General features: G+C 43.1%; 1 protein-coding gene across 2 annotated transcripts in view; it reads right to left on the bottom strand.

Annotated features, from left to right (window-relative positions):
• Positions 1-11079, bottom strand: part of LOC126252781 (transcriptional regulator ovo-like) — a 127298-nt gene extending 116219 nt beyond the window's left edge. The window contains exon 1 of one of the 2 annotated variants that reach the window (XM_049953711.1): positions 10346-11079. In XM_049953711.1, coding sequence (XP_049809668.1) covers positions 10346-10568 — 223 coding nt within the window. In that variant the 5' untranslated portion in view covers positions 10569-11079. The remainder of the gene's footprint in view (positions 1-10345) is intronic. The other variant, XM_049953710.1, reaches the window with a different exon arrangement.
• Between the last annotated feature and the right edge of the window lie 13924 nt (positions 11080-25003).

Genomic DNA, 25003 nt, shown 5'->3' with positions numbered 1-25003 from the left:
TTCACTTTGTCTCAGTACTTTTAACTGATTGCAGGGAAACAAAACATCTCCAGAAGAAGTTTAATGGTGATCGGTTTGAACAAATGGATGATTTACAAAAGGCAATGAATGAGAAAATTAACATACTGTTAAAAGGAAACTACTTTGTTCAGAATAAGCTATCTGTATAACACTTCTCACAGAGAAGAAACTGGACGTAAGTGTACCATGGGTTATTAAATCAGAGACTGCTCTCGTGTGCAAGAGTATGGTTGTTCACTACAAATATTTGGAGGATGCCACAAACAATAATAGATAGGCGCTATCATGAGTGTCAGCCCCAGCTCTTGAGGAAGACAACGAAGAAAATGTAGTTATGACCTAGAAATATTAGAAAAAATAGGCGACTGGACAAATCTCGAGAACATTTTCCATCGTTACCATGCAGTGATTCCTCTATACTGTCAACAATGTTTAAATAAATATTTTCTGCAATATTTTCTAATGTAGAATTGATCAAAAGACTATTTTATGCCATCGTACCGAAGTTACTAATAGTTCAAGACGACCCAGTACAATTCCGAAAGATATTGTTAACTACATTAACTGAACCAATTTGAATGATTCTCTGTGAGTGCTTTTAGTACGGCTGAATTTAAACACCATTACTTGACACATTCGGTAACGGTGCTGGTCTATTTACAAGCTTGTAAAATTATTTCGCCACTACCACGTAATTACTGCAATATTCACTTTACCGGTTTCAGCAATTTATTACCACCCTCAGATGTGATCGTCATGGTACATGAAAAGCTCAAATTATATGGAGTCTGATTTTAGTAAAATTGTCCTTTGTGGGGAAGTCGGTGCGAAAGAAGTAAATGGTCTACGTTAAAGCATCTAACAATCCACCGTGGAGAAAACGCTAAAGGCGCAAGGAAACACGCAGCTCTACTAGTTATCTCTGACCTTGGGCAAACCGTACCGCTGTCGTCCCAGAGGGCTGCGACTTTACTGTAGTCCACCTTATCTGCCGATTGCATTATCGCAAGGTTAAAAGACTCATTTTCTTACTTTCGAACGGTCACAGGAGTTGAACAAACTCAGCTAAATTCACATGTATGTTCTTCATATTAGTGTTCCGGAGCTTGTTTTAATAATTTAGAAGTTTAATGAAACTAGTTTGTTGGGTTTTCAACTACCACATTATCATGACAATTATTTCTCAGCTGTTATTCATGCAAATTTTCAAATTATTCTGCGATGTACTTTAAATAAATGTAAAACCCTCTTTGCATAACCGAGAACCCAAAAGCTAAACCTAGTTCCGGAGCAAAACCAGACATAGTAGGCCCTCAAGTAGGTACTGTAATTAGTAATTACCTTTATTACATTTAGATCCCAATAATTCGTATCTATGTAGATGAGTGCCCTCATCAACATACGAAGTGCACGTTCAGGGGCTTTAAACTGGACTCGCAGGTGCCGAAGTCTATTGTAATGTAATTTGAACAGAGGAAGAAAGCTGGGAGGAAAATATGGTTGCCAGACAAAGTGATTAGTTCGTCTCGCTTTGAACCGTCTACGAACCGTCGAGCAACATTTGAACTCTGAAAAGAGTAAAGGTGTCTACACTTGCAAATAAACTTGTCGATTTAAGCGGCTGAAGAGCTAAGGCCCAAACCACCGAACAACTCCATACGACAATTATTATGTATTATATTCTTTGACGTTGTTCAAGTTATCACGATGCTATTCACTATTTGTGGTAGCACTTTCATCATCATATTAGTATCCCAAACAAGTCACTGTACCCCTCGTGCTTTCTGACTTTGATGATTCCGTCACATTAAAATTCACATTGGTCTAGTTTTATGCTCGGTTGTAAGCCGACCGTCAAATTTTAGCTGTCTTCATTAACTCCCTGGGTAAGATTCCTCACAGATCAGAATGCTATCTGAATACAACATGCGATGGAACAATTTGTGATAAACCACTTCAATATTCAAAGGAATTGGCCTTGTCACTTATTTTTCTATATGCGTCCGACAGCACACATCTGATTAAAATTTTTGCATCCTTAGTGTCCAGATAATCTCTCCCTCTCTCTCCCTCTAACACCTGCACATGATTAGTTTCAGGATACAATGGACATGAATCACATCTTCGGATCCATAGTAGGTGGGGTAAGCACCAGTGGCAGGCTGTGCTGGAGTTGCAGCTGTGAACGTACGGCCCCCAGGTGAGAGGTTGCAGCGGACGCTTCTAGCGGTAAACTCTGAGCACACGTGCGACTTTAAAAGTTACTCAACAACGTGCACCTGCGCCGAGGCGGAAGCAAGTCACTCGGCTAAATAAAAGGCCGACTCCACAGCGGTACTGGAGACCAAGTACATTCCTAAGGAGGAATGGGGCAATTAACTCCCTGTCTGGTTCCCGTACCCATGTTACGCACTGGGTAAAATGGTCCGCATACTTACTCTGAACCGTAGTCCGTTCACTAAGCAGTCTGCAGTTGTAGCTTCTTCAACCAGAACTGTTTGTCGCGTGTATTAGAGTTTAGGTCAACTCCGGTGCACCTATCCGGGTTTATTCATTCGTCATTTCGGCTAACTTATGAACTACTTTAGTCACTCATCTAAGATTTGTACGTGATACGTGTTACCATTCTAGTAGACTGAGATAGCAAACTGGGAATCGGAAACTAAACGAAGACTAAAGGACAACTACTTTGCGTCAGGGCATCAAAGACCAAGTACGACGGGATCTGGGCAATCAATGAGGAGAAACGCGAACGTGTACTTGAAGACACTATCCGAAAATTCACATTATTTAGAGAAAAAAATGAAAATATTAATCAGAACGGGTAGATGCATTGTGTTTCTCCCGATTGCAACACTGCACACACTCCCTCGGTAAGGCCAATGGAGAGGAAGAAAGGATGAATTAATTTAGCATAATATTAAATTAATACGTCAACGGTGCTTTCACGTGCAGCTCCAAAAACTTAGAAGTTTTGGGCCAATAAGCCTATTAACCCAAATAGGAAAATTACTTAATCTTCTGTTTTGCTTGTCTTTTCTAGAAATAACAAGGGGTCGTTAAGCACGTAACGCTCTCATAAATATCATAAGGAACTGTCACAGCTGACGCCTGCTGATGCAGAAGCGGTTTGTCCGATGTCTATTTACGGCAGCAACACAAAGCGGAAGGATGATACGAGGTCCCTGGAAATCGTCCTCTTCGCCTGTCAAAACGGACCGGGAATTTAAAAAATTGCAGTATCGTATTGGTATACTGATTTCTAGGCAAGCTGTTATTACGTTAAATTCCATGCTAAATGTTACTTTAGACTAATAAGTGCAGCTCTCTACATCCTGAATGCAGATTTGAACTCCGCAGTGTTTTTTAAGTAACAAGCCAGTACAGGGCATCCACAGATTACAGAGGACTTCGGACCACGGCGGCAATTTGACACTTCATATTAACAAATGATGCTGCAAGTAAAGTATGGGATACATAACAGTACATGGTACTCAAACCGAAGGAATTATAGTTCCTAAGGTGCGTAAGAAAGTCCAAGTTCTGAAGCGGCTAAGCACGGAATGTAATCAGAACGTCTCAGTGCAGAGCCGTACTAAAATTTCTGTTTCTGAACTCCTACTTAGAAGTCCAACAAACGTAAGGCCCCTCCCCCAATCTCCACAAATGACAACTTTTAAAATATCAGGAAAACAGGCGCTTGTGAATAATAGGAATGCAACTGTGCATGTAACTAATGAATTTAGTTTCTAGATCCTATGAAAGCTGTATGAAGCAACTTATTTTTTTTTTTTTTTTTTTTTTGTGGTTTTCGGGCGCACAACTTCAGTGGTCATTAGCGCCCTGACTACTCTAAGAATGCACCGCGAGGCACAAGTTGACAACAACAACTAAAAGGGAAAACACAATAAAAGACAGACTGACAGGCATAGGATTAAAAAACATCATCAAATGGCCTTAGCGAGGTTTGTCAAATTGATAAAACAAAGAACACGAGCAGCTGCTCGTGGGTCATCCGCTAAAATGGCATCTAAAGTAGTAGGCAGGTTAAGATCGAGGCGCAGTGTTTTAAGATCGGGACAGGACATTAAAATGTGACGAACTGTCAGCAAGTGCCCACATGGGCAGAACGGCGCCGGCGCAGCCGTCAGCAGATGGCGATGGCTGAACCGGCAGTGTCCAATTCTTAACCTTGCTAAAACGACCTCCTCCCGCCGAGAAGGGCGTGAGGAGGACGTCCAAGCCACGGGAAGAGGTTTTAAGGCCCGAAGCTTGTTGTCGGTAAGTGCAGCCCAATCGGCATGCCACAGCGACACAACGCGCCGACAAATGACCCTGCTAAAATCGGACGAAGGGACACAACAAGAAGCTGTCCGAGGCTGGAGGACCGCAGCCTTGGCCGCGGCATCTGCAGCTTCGTTCCCAGGGATACCGACATGGCCAGGAACCCACATAAAGCTAACCGGCGTACCGACGTCCACCAGCTGCTGAAGAGAGCGTTGGATCCGGTGTACGAAAGGGTGAACCGGGTACGGAGCACTGAGGCTCTGGATGGCGCTCAGAGAATCTGAGCAGATGACATAAGCAGAATGTCGGTGGCGGCAGATGTACAGAACAGCCTGGTAGAGGGCAAAGAGCTCAGCTGTGAAGACCGAACAATGGCCATGGAGCCGGTATTGGAAACTTTGTGCCCCGACAATAAAGGAACACCCGACCCCGTCATTGGTCTTAGAGCCATCTGTATAAATGAAAGTCATGTTGTTGAACTTCGAACGAAGTTCCAAAAAACGGGAGTGGTAGACCGAACCGGGGGTGACCTCTTTTGGGAGCGAGCTGAGGTCGAGGTGAACGCGGACCTGAGCCTGGAGCCAAGGTGGCGTGCGGCTCTCGCCCACTCGAAAGGTTGCAGGGAGTGAAAAATGAAGGTGTTGAAGGAGGCGACGAAAGCGAACTCCAGGGGGTAGCAAGGCAGAGACATACAACCCGTATTGAAGGTCAAGAGAGTCGTCAAAAAAGGAACGATAAGAAGGATGGTCGGGCATTGACAGTAGCCGACAGGCATACCGACAAAGCAGTATATCGCGCCGGTAGGTGAGTGGCAATTCGCCAGCGTCAGCATGAAGACTCTCTACGGGACTGGTATAAAATGCTCCGATCGCAAGTCGTAAACCCCGATGTTGTATGGAGTTGAGGCGGCGTAAGATGGATGGCCGTGCAGAGGAGTATACGAAGCTCCCATAATCCAGCTTGGAGCGGACGATCGACCGATATAGACGAAGTAGGATGGTTCGATCCGCTCCCCACGACATACCACTGAGAACACGGAGGACATTTAAAGAACGGGTACAACGGGCGGCCAAATATGACACATGTGGAGACCAGCTAAGTTTCCTGTCAAAGGTAAGGCCTAAAAATTTGATTGTCTCCACGAGTGGGAGAGCAACGGGACCGAGTCGTAAGGACGGTGGGAGATGAAGCAACTAATGCAAACCTAATAATATGCCTTCTATAAGAAGACGGGTTACATCATTGATTGGGCAGTAAGCACAGAGTCGGAGCACGCTGAGATTCAACAATATTTTACGAACTTTTCTCGTTCAGCCATCAAGTTCTGCGCTTTATGAGGCAGCAGGATAAACAGTAGAATCGAGTAAATGTTCTAAGAACTGATGGGCTCTAAGTTTTAGAAAGAGCTAACTGGTACGATTGTTTTTAGTTAACATAGCCTGCTAACTCACTACTGGGTAGAAGAGTAAATGCTTGTGCTTTCTTGACGGGATGTTATGAAACATTGTGAAACATCGCACTAAAACAACCACCTCGCTGATTATTCCTCAATGCTGAAAGATTTCGTCGGGTTCGCGTGTATTAAATGTAAAAAAGTGAAAAACCGAGATGTCTTGAGAGAACCATTGAATTTTTCCCGGAATGGAGTTTTAAGTTAAGAAACTGAATAAAAAGTTTTTCTCCCACCTCAGAAATATTTACTAGGCGTATAGTTTACATACAATATTCGTGATACACGCTACCTGTGGCAACAACACGGGAGTTAAGTTTTTAAGGCTCCTCTTCTGATCCACTATTGAAGTCTCCAGTGCAAACGTTTTGTGTGTCTAGGGAAGGTATCAGACACTTTATGTATATGATTTTAAATACGTTGTGCTGTTACTAAACCAATTTAAACACACATGACGCATATGCTTGCTTTGACATCTACGGAATCTAGGACCCAGGTTTTGCTTATACATGAAATGATTCCACTTCGGAGATGAAAATTCGGAATGTCTGCATAATACTCTTGTTATTAAAGGTTTTAACTTATCGAAAATCCTGACAGTAATCTGAAAGTAACCAAGAAAGTCCGGAGACATTTAACCGTCTGTTTAGCACGCAGGCGGACTACGCCTAACTTCTAGCAAGTGTGGCATGCAGTTCTGAAAGCATTATGTGCTACAATACTTCCAAAGCTGATTTCGTTTTCTCCGTGATTCACACATTTTACATGACCATGGAGATGAACCAATGAATGTATAAGTTGTTGTAATCACGAAAGTTTAGAGTTTGCGAGTCCTCTTACAGAGGTAGATGGACGCGACTGTTCCGGGAAGAGGAGAGGTGTATTGCTTGTTTGTCTATCCAGCAAATTCGGTGATGCATAACACTATACAAAAGGAAAGTGAACATTTCACGCAACCAACTAATAAAGTAGTACACAGGAGACAGCCAACTGCGAACCGAACTACTGTGATCACTTAGCGTGTAATATGATCCACATAATTACATGTTGCAGGACCCCAGAGTGACCCTCCAGAAGGCACGTAGTAGACGTCAGAAGGTATTAGTTGTGGCCCCTTGACGGGAAGGTGCACTGCCGTGGAGTCGGGACCCTCGCCCCCGGTGCATTCCTGGGCGCTCATTGTCATGTTAAGAGCTGGGGAGAGAGCGCGCCGGGCCCGACAACAGCATCGGCGACTATCCCTGTCCATCATCTCTGGCACCAACGAGACCCAGCCTCCCACGGGACACATTCTTACAGGTGCTTCTCGCTACCTACAGGCTTATAGGAAATACCGCACTGAGGCGTTCGACTATAATGACTAAACTATTGACATCCTGCATCCCTCTGCAGGTCAGTTACGAACTTAGCGATGCTTGTCACCCAGTAATTGGAACGAATCAATGCTAAAGGGTGAACCCTTAATTTTGATTTATTAATGGTAAGTTTGCCGACAAGCAATTGCGTACACTGAAAATGGGTGTACACATATAAAACATTCAATATTATCACAATGGTCCTGGATAACGGCAAGTGAGGGAGATCAATATTGTCTAATATGGTCGAGTTAACCTCATCAAAAGGAATTTTCAGACACTTTCCTCAATTTTTTGTCCTCTTGCTCTTCCTAGGAGTCATTTGTAGAGAGGGTTTCAACCAGTGCTGTTTCCAGCATTTTAAAATTGCGCATATTCAGGGTTTTCATCAGGACAGTTTCAAAAAAAGGACAGTATCCCTCTCGAGAGTGAAACAGAAATGGCGGTAAATAGAAATTCGTATAACACATTAGCCTCTCAAAAGGCTAGTTACGTCCAATGTGTAGTTCACAAATCTTAAGTCACCTATTGCACCGATTGGACATGGTATGAGCCTGACTGCGCCGCGAATCCTCTTCCATGTCCTCCGGACGTCATGACAAGGTCAAAATCTAAGGTCGCGGAAAAACATACCAAACATTCTGAGAATCTATTAGAATAAAGAACAATAACGATTTATCGCTGCGTTAAACGAGAGTGGGATTAATATGGGAGTTCCTGAAAGGGATGGAAAACCCAGAAGGAGATTCGCCGAACCGCGGTAGGTCGAATTTCGCAAAGTTGCAGTTGTGGGAGAGGAAGGCCGTGTAGCGGTTTCGTCAGAACTGCAACTCTCTTGCTCTCTGCCATTCCTGCACATTTCCAAGCGGAGATTCGAATCACACTAGGAGCAAGAGCGAATACGGTATGCTATTTTAGTCCGTCCTAGTATAAGGAAAACACGGGAAACTTTCCTCTTAGCGAATTTCCTGTTACACGGGCATTACAGTGAGTCTTCCACTACTAATGCCACGTAACCGAACGGAGGGGAGGAGGGGTTGAGTCCGATATCTTAGAGCATCCCAGTTGCTTATTAGAAGTTAATTTCTTTTCCACAGTCTCCGAGCACTTTGCCGTATTGTTGTAAATGTTATCTGGACAAGTGAGAGACATTAAGAGGAAACTACTTATGGCTAATCGAACATGGTCCCATCTTTGCACTACCACAAATTATTCCTTCACTCTATAGTACTTATCTGCAAGAGGAGGACTAGAATAACACTTATCCCCGTATTTACTTCAAAAATTTCGATCGGTAATTGAAGCAGGCAAGGTCTAACTTTACACCAACTAACCACGCTGCAAAGGGGAACTGTCTTGTAAACGAAATCAAGATTTTAGTGGAACGTACAGGTCTCTAGTCTTCTTAACATTGATAGCATCACCTTAAACGTGGAAAGGTATCAGGTGGGTCACCAAGTATAAAAATTTCACCATAAAAATTTTAAATCGAGCAGTGTCGTGCTGTTGAGAGCTTGATGATGTCTTCCTGTAATGAACTTATAATATGGCACACCATTATCCGCTTTGACCTTCACGCGTTGATCAACATTTGATACGATAATATCGACAGTGAAACCAGTCTCCTACCGCGAACGTAGCTTGTGAGCTGATTACAGTAAACAACTGTCAGAATATAACTTGAGTAATACCTTGTGAAGGGGGTACTGCAGTGAGGAGAAGGGGAGGGGGGGGGGGGGCGGAAGGTGAGAACGATGTTATTGTCCTCCTGCACGCAATAATCTCAAAAAACTTAAGCCTCAGTTTCGAACTTGCTACGTCAGACAGAAATCCTTCATTCGGCTTACATCGAAAGTACTACGGCTGCCCCCCAAGAGTTTATTTTATGCCGCGAGTTATTCGGAAATTTATTGCTGCCGGTTATTCATATAACTTACGCTCATTACCGATTTCGAAACATACCATCTTCAGATATATCAAGGAAACTAATGACAACTGTACCGACTCAATGAAATACTTCCATTCTGGGATATCCGATAATCGTCGGTACCCTGTCACAAAATACACCCTACCCTACCATACCATTTTTACAAAAGTAGGTAAGATCACGTAAAATCATGTGAAAACTTTTTGGCAGTACATACGAAACGTAGACTAATCGTGGAGTGTACCAACCAAAACAAATGATGCATTGTCTATTCCGAAATCGACCATGTATGTCGTGCGAATAATCACCACCACTAATGAGCATCCCGAGGAAGTCTTATCTTTCACATATTAAAATACATTGCAGCTGCATGCCTGCAAGACAGCATTGTCAGCGAGGTGGGGAGATTAAAATCAGGAAATTACTCTGTTTGTGGAAGGAACATCCCCCAGCTAGACTTGTTTTTCCTTGCTAACATTCCAAAGTGCCGTTTTTACTGTCAGTTACATCTAACCTTGATTACTGACATTATCCAACATAATAACTCAAAGCATTGTGTCTCCGCAAAGCTTGGAAAAATGTAGTTAAAAATTAAGCAGTTAGGGCAAACCATACGGGCACCCTATCAACAGAGTGTACGAGAGGTCCTCTATTCTATGAAAACGCGAGAGAAAATGTCTGCTGCCGTCGCTCTATGCATGATCACATTCAAGAATATTTGAAAATGAAAGGATTTGAGAAAAAGTTTATTAATGAATTATCTGATGACCTACAGGAACGAATTGCAATCTGCCGTGCTTTCTTGGCCCAATTTCCAAAGATATCGTCTAATGAACATAGGGGAATATGGTTTTCCTAGTCTAAAGAAAATCTCCACAATGTTCCAAGATTTGGAAAACCCAACAGCCTCATGTTATGATACGGGCTGGAATGTTGTTATACTTGCCTGGACTTAACAACGCCATAAAACTCATTCCGGGACTCAACATCGGCACAAGACTAATGAAAAATTGTGCGAAAGTGTTGGAGAAGCGTTTCTAAGCATAACATAGATGATCCGCAAGATGTCGAGGGCATTGGAGGCATAGATTTCTGCGTAAGGCAGGTCCTTTAAATGCATAGTTTGTGTATGTAAATACTCCAATACAGATACACGGTTCTGACCCGGGGGTAATGAGGCTTCTCGGATACACACTTGGACAGTGGAGTAGGAAAAAGCCCCTTAACGCCTGAAAGGCGCGCAACAAGCACGACCGCGGTGGGATGACGCAAGGGTCCCGTAGAAGACCAGAGTACTGTACTCACCTGTTGCGGAGGCTCTCGGCGGTTGCTTCTGCTGCGCCGATGGCTGAGACGGCGATTTGCACACAATGAGAGACAGCGGCTGCGCCTGGTGCTGCTGGCTCTCCGATAGCGGCGACCCGGGCGGGCTCAGAGCGGGCGCATCCTCGGTGGCGCGCTTCTGCGACTCGAGCAGGCGCTGCTGCTGCAGGTGCAGCCGGTTCTTTATCAGGAAGATTTTAGGCATCTTCGCGATTCACTCACTGCACCGAAACGAGCGATTCCTCAACAGTTACCTTCTGTCCCGGCCGCGGAGCGGCTCCTTAACATGGTCACACAGCCTCAAGGGGACTAGTCTCGCGGCAACGTTGCTGCGCACCAACACAAAACAAAAATAAAAAGAAAAAGAAAATTGAGCCCACGACTATCTTAGGTCAAATTTGTGGGGTAAGTAATTTGATAATGTATCCCTCGGGGGCTCACGGAAGGGTCTAGAAGCTCAAGGTCACACAATTCCACAGAAAAACATAAAATTTAAAAAATGGAACAATTGACGACACACACTGGGAGGTGAATCGCGAAGTAACAGGTGGGATCGAGTTTCGTTTAGCGAAGACAGACGCCGAGCGAGGTATAATCCTTGCGGAGCATCCCAAGCCAGAGTTAACTGTTCTTGGCTGGCGGGCAGGCACACGGGACGGACAGCACGCAACAACCGCTGCTCGGCGACCGACTGAACCGTTGTTCGCTGCCGCTTCCTGAGTCGCGCCGCGGAGGCCACGGCGAGGAGTGGGGAACCGCGCTCGGCTGCGGTCGGCGCCGCTCGCCCGCACTCGGCCCGCTCTGCCGCCGGCCACTGCCAAGATCACGGCGAGCCCCCCACCACTGCGGCCTCGCTGCCACTGCGGGCGACCGCTACAGATTTGTGCCGACCGGCTTCCGCCATTGCCGCGCCGGCGGCTGCTTCCCTCCTTCGCTCTCGTTCTGCGCTCGTCAGAAATGACTAGCACTTTCCGCGTTATACCGCCCCTCCCGCCTGTACTGTCACCTTTATCCACTTTTACTCTACATATAGGTACACTGCGCAACAGAGTTGAAGGATCACTTCTTCGAAGAAGTAGTTGTCTGCCATTGCGACGCATGAGTTAGGAATTTAGCTCAAAGGTGCCTGCAACCTTCTTCTGTGATGGTGCAGAAGCGTGGGGCCCAGAAACGTCACGCTCGGGTCCGGCGACGCTGCAAACAGCAAAGGTGTCGACAAATTCGGAAAAAAGTCCACACCTCGGAAGTTGAGCAATCCCTTCGACACCTCTTACCTTCAAGCGCTAGAGCAGTCGCCAGGCTGAACTCGTGTTGAAGTTTCTGAGAGGAACGTTTCTAAAGTGCTCAACAAAGTTGTGTGGGTCGCACTGTGGTTGTTGCCTAACTGGGAAGTCTTAAAGGGATCCTTTGCCCTTTTATTCACGTGTATGTTAATGTTGCACTACAATGTGATGAAGCCAAATGGCTCTGAGCACTATGGGACTTAACTTCTGAGGTCATCAGTCCCCGAGAATTTAGAACTACTTAAACCTAACTAACCTAAGAACATCACACACACCCATGCCTGAGGCAGGATTCGAACCTCCGACCGTAGCGGTCGCGCGGTTTCAGACTGTAGCGCCTAGAGCCGCTCGGCCACCTAGGCCGGCTGATGAAGCCACAGGAGAATGGAAAACAGGAGGGCTGAAAAAACTCAAGTATCCTTTGCTGCTCCGGATAACGTTGAAATTTCGTTGAATGGTTTTGAACGGTCCCTAGTGATTCCAACCCGTCACAACAGCAATAATTGCATCGCGCTACACTCCAAAGGGCACATTCAACGGGGATGCAGCCCCACATTGCCCTTAGAGAAAGGCTGAAACCTCGAAGGGTGTCAGCAGTGTCAAAAGTTGTCAAGAACATCTTTCTGTTGCAGATCGTACGGCGAACTGTCGTTTTTAACTGCGAAATATGTTGCGAAACGGGTGGCTTCAGTCATTTCAATTGTCAGCGGTCGTGAGTCTGAAACGCCTTTCTCGGCCACGCGTAAGAAACCACGTGATTTCAATGTTGGATATTGCGCTTCTGACCTCCAACGCAAGGACGTCAAAAGAAGGGGTGATAGTGGGTAAGAGGGGGTGTGACGACATTCACGCCGTTTCACACGTCCATGGTGGATTGGGGCAGAATTGTGGCGTTTTTTCCAGAACTAGACCTCACAATTTGACACGCCACTTGTCTATTTCCTCTTTTTATTTGTTGTTGTTGTTGTTGTGGTCTTCAGTCCTGAGACTGGTTTGATGCAGCTCTCCATGCTACTCTAACCTGTGCAAGCTTCTTCATCTCCCAGTACCTACTGCAACCAACATCCTTCTGAATCTGCTTAGTGTATTCATCTCTTGGTCTCCCTCTACGATTTTTACCCTCCACGCTGCCCTCCAATGCTAAATTTGTGATCCCTTGATGCCTCAAAACATGTCCTACCAACCGATCCCTTCTTCTAGTCAAGTTGTGCCACAAACTTCTCTTCTCCCCAATCCTATTCAATACCTCCTCATTAGTTACGTGATCTACCCACCTTATCTTCAGCATTCTTCTGTAGCACCACATTTCGAAAGCTTCTATTCTCTTCTTGTCCAAACTGGTTATCGTCCATGTTTCACTTCCATACATGGCTACACTCCATACAAATACTTTCAGTAACGACTTCCTGACACTTAAATCTATACTCGATGTTAACAAATTTCTCTTCTTCAGAAACGATTTCCTTGCCATTGCCAGTCAACATTTTATATCCTCTCTACTTCGACCATCATCAGTTATTTTACTCCCTAAATAGCAAAACTCCTTTACTACTTTAAGTGTCTCATTTTCTAATCTAATTCCCTCAGCATCATCCGATTTAATTTGACTACATTCCATTATCCGCGTTTTGCTTTTGTTGATGTTCATCTTACATCCTCCATTCAAGACGCTGTCCATTCCGTTCAACTGCTCTTCCAAGTCCTTTGCTGTCTCTGACAGAATTACAATGTCATCGGCGAACCTCAAAGTTTTTACTTCTTCTCCATGAATTTTAATACCTACTCCGAATTTTTCTTTTGTTTCCTTTACTGCTTGCTCAATATACAGATTGAATAACATCGGGGAGAGGCTACAACCCTGTCTCACTCCTTTCCCAACCACTGCTTCCCTTTCATGCCCCTCGACTCTTATAACTGCCATCTGGTTTCTGTACAAATTGTAAATAGCCTTTCGCTCCCTGTATTTTACCCCTGCCACCTTCAGAATTTGAAAGAGAGTATTCCAGTTAACGTTGTCAAAAGCTTTCTCTAAGTCTACAAATGCTAGAAACGTAGGTTTCACTTTTCTTAATCTTTCTTCTAAGATAAGTCGTAAGGTTAGTATTGCCTCACGTGTTCCAACATTTCTACGGAATCCAAACTGATCTTCCCCGAGGTCCGCTTCTACCAGTTTTTCCATTCGTCTCTAAAGAATTCGCGTTAGTATTTTGCAGCTGTGACTTATTAAACTGATAGTTCGGTAATTTTCACATCTGTCAACACCTGCTTTCTTTGGTATTGGAATTATTATATTCTTCTTGAAGTCTGTGGGTATTTCGCCTGTCTCATACATCTTGCTCACCAGATGGTAGAGTTTTGTCATGACTGGCTCTCCCAAGGCCATCAGTAGTTCTAATGGAATGTTGTCTACTCCCGGGGCCTTGTTTCGTCTCAGGTCTTTCAGTGCTCTGTCAAACTCTTCCCGCAGTATCTTATCTCCCATTTCATCTTCATCTACATCCTCTTCCATTTCCATAATATTGTCCTCAAGTACATCGCCCTTGTATAAACCCTGTATATACTCCTTCCACCTTTCTGCCTTCCCTTCTTTGCTTAGAACTGGGTTGCCATCTGAGCTCTTGATATTCATACAAGTGGTTTTCTTCTCTCCAAAGGTCTCTCTAATTTTCCTGTAGGCAATATCTATCTTACCCCTAGTGAGACAAGCCTCTACATCCTTACATTTGTCCTCTAGCCATCCCTGCTTAGCCATTTTGCACTTTCTGTCGATCTCATTTTTGAGACGTTTGTATTCCCTTTTGCCTGCTTCATTTACTGCATTTTTATATTTTCTCCTTTCATCAATTAAATTTAATATTTCTTCTGTTACCCAAGGATTTCTATTAGCCCTCGTCTTTTTACCTACTTGATCCTCTGCTGCCTTCACTACTTCATCCCTCAGAGCTACCCATTCTTCTTCTACTGTATTTCTTTCCCCCATTCCTGTCAATTGTTCCCTTATGCTCTCCCTGAAACTCTGTACACCCTCTGGTTTAGTCAGTTTATCCAGGCCCCATCTCCTTAAATTCCCATCTTTTTGCAGTTTCTTCAGTTTCAATCTGCAGTTCATAACCAATAGATTGTGGTCAGAATCCACATCTGCCCCTGGAAATGTCTTACAATTTAAAACCTGGTTCCTAAATCTCTGTCTTACCATTATATAATCTATCTGATACCTATTAGTATCTCCAGGATTCTTCCAGGTATACAACCTTCTTTTATGACTCTTGAACCAAGTGTTAGCTATGATTAAGTTATGCTCTGTGCAAAATTCTACAAGGCGGCTTCCTCTTTCATTTCTTCCCCCCAATCCATATTCACCTACTATGTTTCCTTCTCTCCCTTTTCCTACTGACGAATTCCAGTCACCCATGACTATTAAATTTTCGTCTCCCTTCACTACCTGAATAATTTCTTTTATCTCGTCATACATTTCATCAATTTCTTTATCATCTGCAGAGCTAGTTGGCATATAAACTTGTACTACTGTAGTAGGCATGGGCTTTGTGTCTATCTTGGCCACAATAATGCGTTCACTGTGCTGTTTGTAGTAGCTAACCCACACTCCTATTTTTTTATTCATTATTAAACCTACTCCTGCATTACCCCTATTTGATTTTGTATTTATAACCCTGTAATCACCTGACCAAAAGTCTTGTTCCTCCTGCCACCGAACTTCACTAATTCCCACTATATCTAACTTTAACCTATCCATTTCCCTTTTTAAATTTTCTAACCTACTTGCCCGATTAAGGGATCTGACATTCCACGCTCCGTTCCGTAGAATGCCAGTTTTCTTTCTCCTGATAACGACGTCCTCTTGAGTAGTCCCCGCCCGGAGATCCGAATGGGGGACTATTTTACCTCCGGAATATTTTACCCAAGAGTACGCCATCATCATTTAATCATACAGTAAAGCTGCATGTCCTCGGGAAAAATTACGGCTGTAGTTTCCCCTTGCTTTCAGCCGTTCGTAGTACCAGCACAGCAAGGCCGTTTTGGTTAATGTTACAAGGACAGATCAGTCAATCATCCAGACTGTTGCCCCTGCAACTACTGAAAAGGCTGCTGCCCCTCTTCAGGAACCACATGTTTGTCTGGCGTCTCAACAGATACCCCTCCGTTGTGGTTGCACCTACGGTACGGCCATCTGTATTGCTGAGGCACGCAAGCCTCCCCACCAACGCCAAGGTCCATGGTTCATTTGTCTATGCAAATTCGGACAAAAATCCTTTGTATAATTTATAGGGAGTATTGTTTACGCTCCACTCAAACATTTGCGCAATAAATTGAACCCGACACAGACACCAACAGAAATTTACCAAACAGTGGGAAGATTAAAAAATTGTCACTTCTGACACAGCTGATTTCGTGGGTTTTGGCAACAGATCCATAAAACTCATTCTATCTCAAAGCAGTGTAAGACGTCGTGGTCTACTGACCTTCATTGCTTACATATTCTGCCCTCACAATCATATTCTGCACATCAAGACACTTCATTCAAACCCAAACTCCATAAGATAAAGTCAATGTCGTATGAATTCAAGTAAACGATATGCAAATAACTAGTAAATTGCAAATGCGCTCCGAGATTGAAATACTCGAGGCTGGCGTACACACATGCATTCAAGACATGACCGTCGGAGAGGCTTTTAGTTCGGGAGGCACAAAGTGCACGCCGGGGGGGGGGGGGGGGGTGGGGGGCGGTCCCTTCAGAGGACGACCCAGCCTATCTATGTCGGCCGGTGACCGGCCGTAGAGCAGACAGCGTTTGCCCGAGTGAAAGGAAGAACGACCCCGTGTTCAGCTTAAAAGCAAATTCCGCTACATTGTGTGGGAGCGCCCAGCCTATGCGTTCTTTACAAATATAGCATGCAGTTTCAGAGATTTTCACAGGGAGACAGCAAACGCCAAACGCCGATGCTACAGATTTCCGGATTGGTTGCCTTAAACGAAACGTCATTCTCCCGTTTTAGAAGAGCAATGCTGATTGGCAGGCGATATTTCTGACGCCTTGAGCTGAAGGAGTAATGGAAGAGACCGAAAGATATACCCCTTCACGTCTGGCGTGGAGAGGCGCCATTCCGTTGTCGCTCTTGGAGCGAGAACACGTAACGAGAGCGTGCGCGCTCGTACGTGTACTCAAAGAGCAAGGAACAAATCACTCCTCAGTACTTCACTGGGAGAGCACCTCTGTCGAGAGCGAATTGGAGTGCGACTCTATATTGAGTACTTGCGATTAAGCGTTGTTCACTGTGTTGGCCCCCACACTTATTGTGCGGTGTGAACGGCCAGAGTTATAGTTAAACGCCTGCGAGCGAATTTTCGAGTGGCATTGCGGTGGACTGGTTAACTGACCGGTGTACCACGCCAATAGTTAGGCTTGGGGCGAATAGGAGTCCTTGACTTCGTCAAGGCGTAGGGAGAGATTGATTGGTGAAGGTCAATCCAGAAAGAACGAGAGTTATCTTATTTGTCAGTCATCGCAGCTTACGGTATTGTGCGCAACAGCTCTTGCGAGCCCCATATTTCCTCCACAACAGTACACTTCACTGTATTTCACACGCGACAGCTTCGACCCTACCTAGCAACATTCTAACGGATAATTATTCAAGTTGAGTAGTCGCGGCTCTCAGCCATTCTGCCAAGTCAATAACAATCTTAAACTTTGTATAGAAATTTCATTAGCAAATCCTATCCTTAACAGGTAACTTCACATTCCGAAAAGAACCCATAAATAACTTGTTCAGTTCATAGCTAAAAGTGGCATTGTGAATTCTCAGAATTTTTGCAAAATAAATAATAATTTTCGTTAACTTCATGTTTTTCTTACACTAACTAGCACTACTACAGTACCCAAGTATCCCACTAGTTATGTAAAAAATTTTGTGAATTTTTGTGTCATTTCCTTACTGCGGACTACTCCAGAAGATATTTATTGCTGTAAGTTTTTCAGGCATTTCTCTTTAGAACGTTAGAAGCTTCTGTCTGACTTCTGTAGTAGTGTGGGGGTGGAAATTACGTCTTGCAGGAACCACAGGGTAAAGGGTACATCTCAGATTAAAACGTTGCGCAGAATGACAGAATAGCACCCACAAGCTCACAGCAGTGATAGCTGTACACTGGATGCTTTTTTGGAGAAGATTACTTTGATACCAGACAATGCAAAGTAAACCCATTCTTATTGTTTTAAAAGAAATTTCCGCCGTTTGAATGTTAATTGTTCATTTATTGTACACAGTTATGATTTCGTCTTTGCAGCCATCTCAAGCGCATGTTGAAAAGTTATGTGTAACCTGTCTCTGAATATGTATTTTCGACGATGACATCATGAAATGTCACATATTTTATCACTTAAACACTTGCACTGGAGAATGGCTACAAAGCCGAAATCATGATTGTGTACACTAAACGTACAAATAACATTCAAAAGGCGTAAATTTCTTTCAAAAATTCTACATGAGCGTGGTACCCCACGAAGGAAAGATCATGAAATACTTCTGTTTTTAATTAATATGGTTTTGGATGCCACATCTTTTTAGTTGATAATCCTAAACTGCGCTAGGTGACGATGAGTTTGGCTTTAGGAAAAGTAAAGGGACGAGAGAGGCAATTATGACGTTACGGCTAATAATGGAAGCAAGGCTAAAGAAAAATCAGGACACTTTCATAGGATTTGTCGACCTGGAAAAAGCGTTCGCAATATAAAATGGTGCAAGCTGTTCGAGATTCTGAAAAAAGTAGGGGAAAGCTATAGGGAGAGACGGGTCATATGCAATATATACAACAACCAAGAGGGAATAATAAGAGTGGACGGCCAAGAACGAAGTGCTCGTATTAAGAAGGGTGTAAGACAAGACTGTAGCCTTTCGCCCCTACTCTTCAATCTGTACATCGAGGAAGCAATGATGGAAATAAAAGAAAGGTTCAGGAGTGGAATTAAAATACAAGGTGAAAGGATATCAATGATACGATTCGCTGATGACATTGCTATCCTGAGTGAAAGTGAAGAAGAATTAAATGATCTGCTGAACGGAATGAACAGTCTAATGAGTACACAGTATGGTTTGAGAGTAAATCGGAGGAAGACGAAGGTAATGAGAAGTGGTAGAAATGAGAAAAGCGAGAAACTTAACATCAGGATTGATGGTCACGAAGTCAATGAAGTTAAGGAATTCTGCTACCTAGGCAGTAAAATAACCAATGACGGACGGAGCAAGGACATCAAAAGCAGACTCGCTATGGCAAAAAAGTCTACTAATATCAAATACTGGCCTTAATTTGAGGAAGAAATTTCTGAGGATGTACGTCTTGAGTACAGCATTGTATGGTAGTGAAACATGGACTGCGGGAAAACCGGAACAGAAGAGAATCGAAGCATTTGAGATGTGGTGCTATAGACGAATGTTGAAAATTAGGTGGACTGATAAGGTAGGGAATGAGGAGGTTCTACGCAGAATCGGAGAGGAAAGGAATATGTGGAAAACACTGATAAGGAGAAGGGACAGGATGATAGGACATCTGCTAAGACATGAGGGAATGACTTTCGTGGTACTAGAGGGAGCTGTAGAGGGCAAAAACTGTAGAGGAAGACAGAGATTGGAATACGTCAAGCAAATAATTGAGGACGTAGGTTGCAAGTGCTACTCTGAGATGAAGAGGTTGGCACAGGAACGGAATTCGTGGCGGGCCGCATCAAACCAGTCAGTAGACTGATGACAAAAAAAAAAAAAAAAAAAAAAAAAAAAAAAAAATCCTAAACTACATCTGTGTATGATCATGTCCAGCGAATGAATGTAACGAATTAAGAAATATTGCTAAAGATTTGTAATGCGTTTACCAATAATGTACGGTTGATAGTGAAAAATTAAAAATATCGAATGGGAAAAATAAACGGCGGAAACCCTGTTGTATGTCAACGAAAATGAATAACGAAAAGATAAGGAAATAAATCTTTTACTCGTTATGGATGTGGAACACTGCGACTGTGATGAATAAAGGTTCCCAGGAATTATTGCAACCCGCCGCCCTTTGTTTTGTTCTTCAATTTTTATTTTCACTTACCGGTTTCGAATCGCCTAGTGATTCCTCATCAGATGGTACATATCTATTGCTTATTTGCAGCATTGTGGCGGTAGCGTAGGTGTGACAAGATGTAAAAACGAGAAATATAACCACAGAATGTGTCGAGAATTATTCACATTGTGAGAGCAATTTATTTGTGCTAATAACTTTCATTAATGCAGCTAAATCGATTTCATAATTTGAATAATTCTCGCCACATTCAGTGCTTACGTGTTTCGTTTTTACATCGTATCATACTTACACGAGCCCCACAATGCTGCAAGCATGCAATAAATACGTACCACCTGATGAAGAATCGCTAGGCGATTCGAGACGGGTAATGGAAAATAAAAATTGAAGAATAAAAAAAAGGCGACTGGTTGCAGTAATTCCTGGAAATACTGAACAACGAAAATATACCGTTGATTAACACTCCTTGAACAGTAATATAAAAAAAATGAATTAAAAAAAACGTTATTCGACACTTATGCCATCAGTAACATATCGTTTATATAGAAAGCTTCGCATCTGAACGTGTTAATGGATTTCTTTCATTATTTTCATGCTTTCGATGTTTGAGTGTCGACTGTCACAATTAAGTCTTCCATATGTACTTGGTGTCTTCTTTCAGACACGTCCCAAAGAACAGAGACCAAATACACTGACTGTGAGGGGGAAAAAAAAGTCATGGGATAGCGATACGCCCATATACAGATGGCGGTAGTATCGCTACACAAGGTATAAAATGGCAGTGCATTGGCGAAGCTGTCAATTGTACACAGGTGATTCACTTGAAAAAGTTCCCGACGTTATTCTGGCTTCACGACGGGAATTAACAGACTTTGAAGGCGGCATGGTAGTTGGAGCATAGGATATTTCATTTCAGAAATCGTTAGGGAATTCAAAATTCCGAGATCCACAGCGTCAACAGTGTGCTGAGAATATCAAATTTCATGCTCAAATCTCACACGGACAACGCAATGGCCGACGGCCTTCACGTACAGGCGGAGAGCAGTGGTGTTTGCGAAGAGTTGTCAGTGCTGACAGAGAACCAGCACTGCGTGAAATAACTACAGGAATCAGTGTGGGACGTACCACGACCGTATCGGTTAGGACAGTGCGGCCAAATCTGGTGTTAATGGAGTATGGCAGCAACCAACTGACGCGACTTCCTTTGCTGACAGTACGACCGCCTGCAGCTCTTCTCCTGGGTTCCTGACCATTTCGGTTGGACCTTAGACGACTCGAAAACGGTGGCGTAGACCGATGAGTCCTAATTTCATGTTATAAGAGCTGATGGTATGGTACGAGTGTAGCAATGTGCCCAAGTTACCAACAAAGCACTATGAATGTTGGTGGTGGCTCCATAATGGTGTGGACTGAGTTCACATGGAATGGAGTGGGTCCTCTGGTCCAATTGAACCGATTATTGACGGAAATGGTAATGTTCGGCTACTTGGAGACCATTTACAGCCATGCAAGGAATTAATGTTCTTAGACAACTGGACACTTCGAGCGATTGATTTGGTCGTCCACACCGGCCGACATAAATCCCATCGAACATTTATGGGACATAATCGAGAAGTCAGTTCTTGCACAAAATCCTGCAGCGGCAAATTTTCACCGTCATGGACGGCTATTGGTGAGCAAAGCTCAATTTTTCTGCAGGAGACTTCTAACGATTTTTTAAGTTCATGCCACGTTAAGCTGCTGCACTACCCCGGCGAAAAGGAGGTCCGGCACGATATTATAAGGTATCTTATGACTTTTGTCACCTCTCTGTATATGCACACATCAGTATGGGGCGACGACCAAAGATACATTCTTTCTGTGCAAATTCACCCCAAACGGGTATAGAAAATGGCGATTAAGGGATTCTTGGGTAAGTGATGCTACGCTAGTTTGTGTGTAACAGGCTGGGAACTTGGATCTGAAGGGAAGCGTGATCGGATGGCCGACGCGGCTATTAGTCCAGTAGGGTTAAACTTAAAAATTAGACAAATCGGAAATAATTGCTACAAAAGGTTTTATTGTTTTAATGGCTTCATTTGTGGCCCAATATGACTATCCTAGGTTTTCCCCCTCGGCGGGGTTGTGGAAAAGTGGTGGGGGGCAAAAATGTACCCGAAAAAGGGGTATTTTTTTCGGTTTTGTGATTACATCTCATAAATGACTCACAATATCGAAAACATAGTAGAATTAAAAATTATAGGGCATGAAATTCTCCACTGAATGAGACCATCCGCATATTTTTTGGACCACCCGTTTCCCTACTAGTGCTCTTCAAAATTGGACCAATTTTACATTTTCATGAAAAATTTTCGTTTTAACCTTCTTTTTGGTAATATCTTTGAAACTAACCCATCTATCAATAAAGTGGTTCATACAATCGATATAGAGGAATAACTTCTGCGTTTGATGAGACCAAAAGTGAAATGGACCACCTGTTTTTGTACAGCTTAGTTTGTACTTTCATTGCTAGGCATGTAAGGCACTTCACATTTACAAATCTAGGTCTCTAGATAAGTTTTATGCAGAGAACTCAAAAATAACATTATCATGAGTAAAGATTGAAAAAAATTATAAAACTTTGAAAGTCAGGAGTAAATTCCTTAAGGTCAACTTTGGCAATCCCTTATTAAACGGCAAAGCCTTTTTGCACCTTCTTCTTCTGCCTTCGTGTATATGTTCTGCCTGGCAAGCCAGTGTAATAATGACAAAAGTGTATCTTTTGTAATTTCTAAGGTAACCGTCCAGAAAGCTACCTTCAAGAAATCAGGACCCTACATTCGGCCAAATTTGGAGGCAAATATATTTATATAGGTCACCTCTGATTTTAATTTAAAATGCACCATTTGGAAGAGCACCTTTTGCCTTACTAGAATATTGTGCATAATGTGAGTGTGCAGTTACCGGGCGGCAGCATCCTGCGTCCGCCCACTAGGCGACACAGTTTGTTGCTCTCTAGTGGCGCCTGGCGCCACCGCGGACAAAATGACAGGTGTGGCCCTTGTAAAAGCTTTTTCTGGCCGGGTCTCGCCAGTACCCATCTTTCTTCCGGGTTGGACGCAAGCCAAACGACGCAGTTATTTACCCATAGAGAGTGACACGCCACGCGGCGGTAAGTGCCGGCGTTTCGCGCCACCGCAACGTGCAGCGTGCAGCGTGCCGCGACGCGTTTTCCTCGGGCCGCCTCCGACGCATTTACACATCACCTCGCCGCCTTGTGCCATCGTCACTGCTACCGTAAGTAAGAGCACCATGTTTTTGCATATCAATACATACATTGCACATGACGAGCTGCGTCATCTTTCAAGTTCTATAGCCATTCAACCTATAGAGGACCAAGGCTAAACAAACAGCATTCTAGTAGAGAATAAGCTGCTCTTTCTAATGTTGCAGTTTAAATTAAAATCTGAGTTAACCTCTATAAAGGTATTGAAACCTTCCCGTCTCCTCTATACCTCTTTTGTTAATGATAACCTTCCCTTTTACAATAACCTATGTAACCTTTCCTTAGGATTTCTATCTCTTGCTTAACAATAACAAATGAAATCTTCCCTTTGAAATTTATTCTCTTTCTTCGCATACAAATTTAATCGCTGCTTTTTAAAAGTGATTTTCGGACTATTTCGACGAAACATAGAATGTGTCGTCGTCGTGTGGCCCTCAGTCGTTATCTGCAATAAACCAAAGCTGTTCCTTACCTTTTTTACTGTTACTGGATCGCCATCTGACTGCTACATCGAACTGCGACATGAATATACTTACTCTGTTTTACTAAACTCTATTAGCTGCTGGTGGGCTTTCATAATAAGCGGCTGTATTTATTACCAAAGCTGACGTTATTCTTTAATAGCAAAGCTGACGTTATTCTTTAATTAATTTGACTGAAGTTACGTAATTCATGGTTAAACATTTTCTTGACAACAATAAAATTTTGCAAAGTTTTACGTTGATGGTTTTTGGGATGGATTACAATTAGAAATGCAATTAATTATATTTTGAATGAAATGATTTTACAAACGTTCAAATGGGACTTACTTTTTACAATAATCTTACAACTAGCAATGCGCAAACATATCTTCAGTAGTCTTGAGTTTCTCAAAAAATTAATTCAATAATATTAGTTCCTCTTATTATAATAGTTAGCTGATGTCTCTGTACATCCGTTTATAATCTCTTGTAAATCATAGCTAGTGGCTGGCAGGCACACCGCTCCTCTCAACCTATCGCTTGAGACCTGCTACCGACTCGCTTCACTTCTCGCTTACTACTGACTCCTACGAACGCTAAAGTGCGGTCTCTCCTGCCAACAATGCTTTCTAGTGCAGACAATCCCTGCTGCCATTACAAAATGTATCAATGCGCGGCCTTCCCCGCTCTTTTCTTAAAATGTATCCATACGCGGTCTCTCCCGCCCTTTTTAAAATTATATCAATTTGCGGTCTCTCTTGTCAACAATACTTTGGTGCAGACATTCCCTGCTACCTCAATTATTTCCAACATGACAAATATTAATTATTCCTACTTAATCCTATTAATAAAATATAAACATCTTTTATAAATTGTGGTCTGACAATAGACAATACAAATATACACGTCTTACAGTATTTGCCTGCAAATTTGGTCAAATGTAGTGTTCTGATTTTCTGGAGGCAACTTTCTGGACCATTATCTCAGGAAGTACAAAAGATACTGTTTTTTCATTATTACACTGGCTTGCCCAGCAGAACATATACATCAAAGCAGAATAACAAGGTGTAAAAAGGCTTTGTCGTTCAATAGGAATTCCCGAAATTGACCTTACATTTCTTTCACGGAATTTACACCTGCGTTTGCAAAAATTAAAGAAAAAGCTACTCAAGCCTTACCCATGAAATTATTATTTTTGTATTATCTGCGCAAAACTGATCTAGAAACCTAGACTTGTAAATGTGAAGTACTTTAGATGCAGAGTAATGAAAGTGCAGATGGAATGGATGCCCTTTTTGAGACATGTAATACTGTAAAACTTCATGTCTCTTGTCACAAATCTTACACCAGGGACAAAAATGTCGCTGCTGCAGAGAAAGCAAGTGGAAGTGGATAAACACGTCGAGACCGATGAAGCCAGCCAGTGCTCAGTTTTAAAACAACATGTTTTTTTTTTTTTGACGAATTAATTTCCAAACAGTTAAGACGGAATGTCCATCGACGGGTTGCTGTTAGCACCGTAACCACTATAGGGTTTAGAGACAGTGTTCTGGAAACT

Source organism: Schistocerca nitens, chromosome 4, assembly GCF_023898315.1.
Source record: "Schistocerca nitens isolate TAMUIC-IGC-003100 chromosome 4, iqSchNite1.1, whole genome shotgun sequence".
NCBI classification, from domain to species: Eukaryota; Metazoa; Arthropoda; class Insecta; order Orthoptera; family Acrididae; genus Schistocerca; species Schistocerca nitens.
This window is presented reverse-complemented; position numbering and strand designations above follow the sequence as displayed.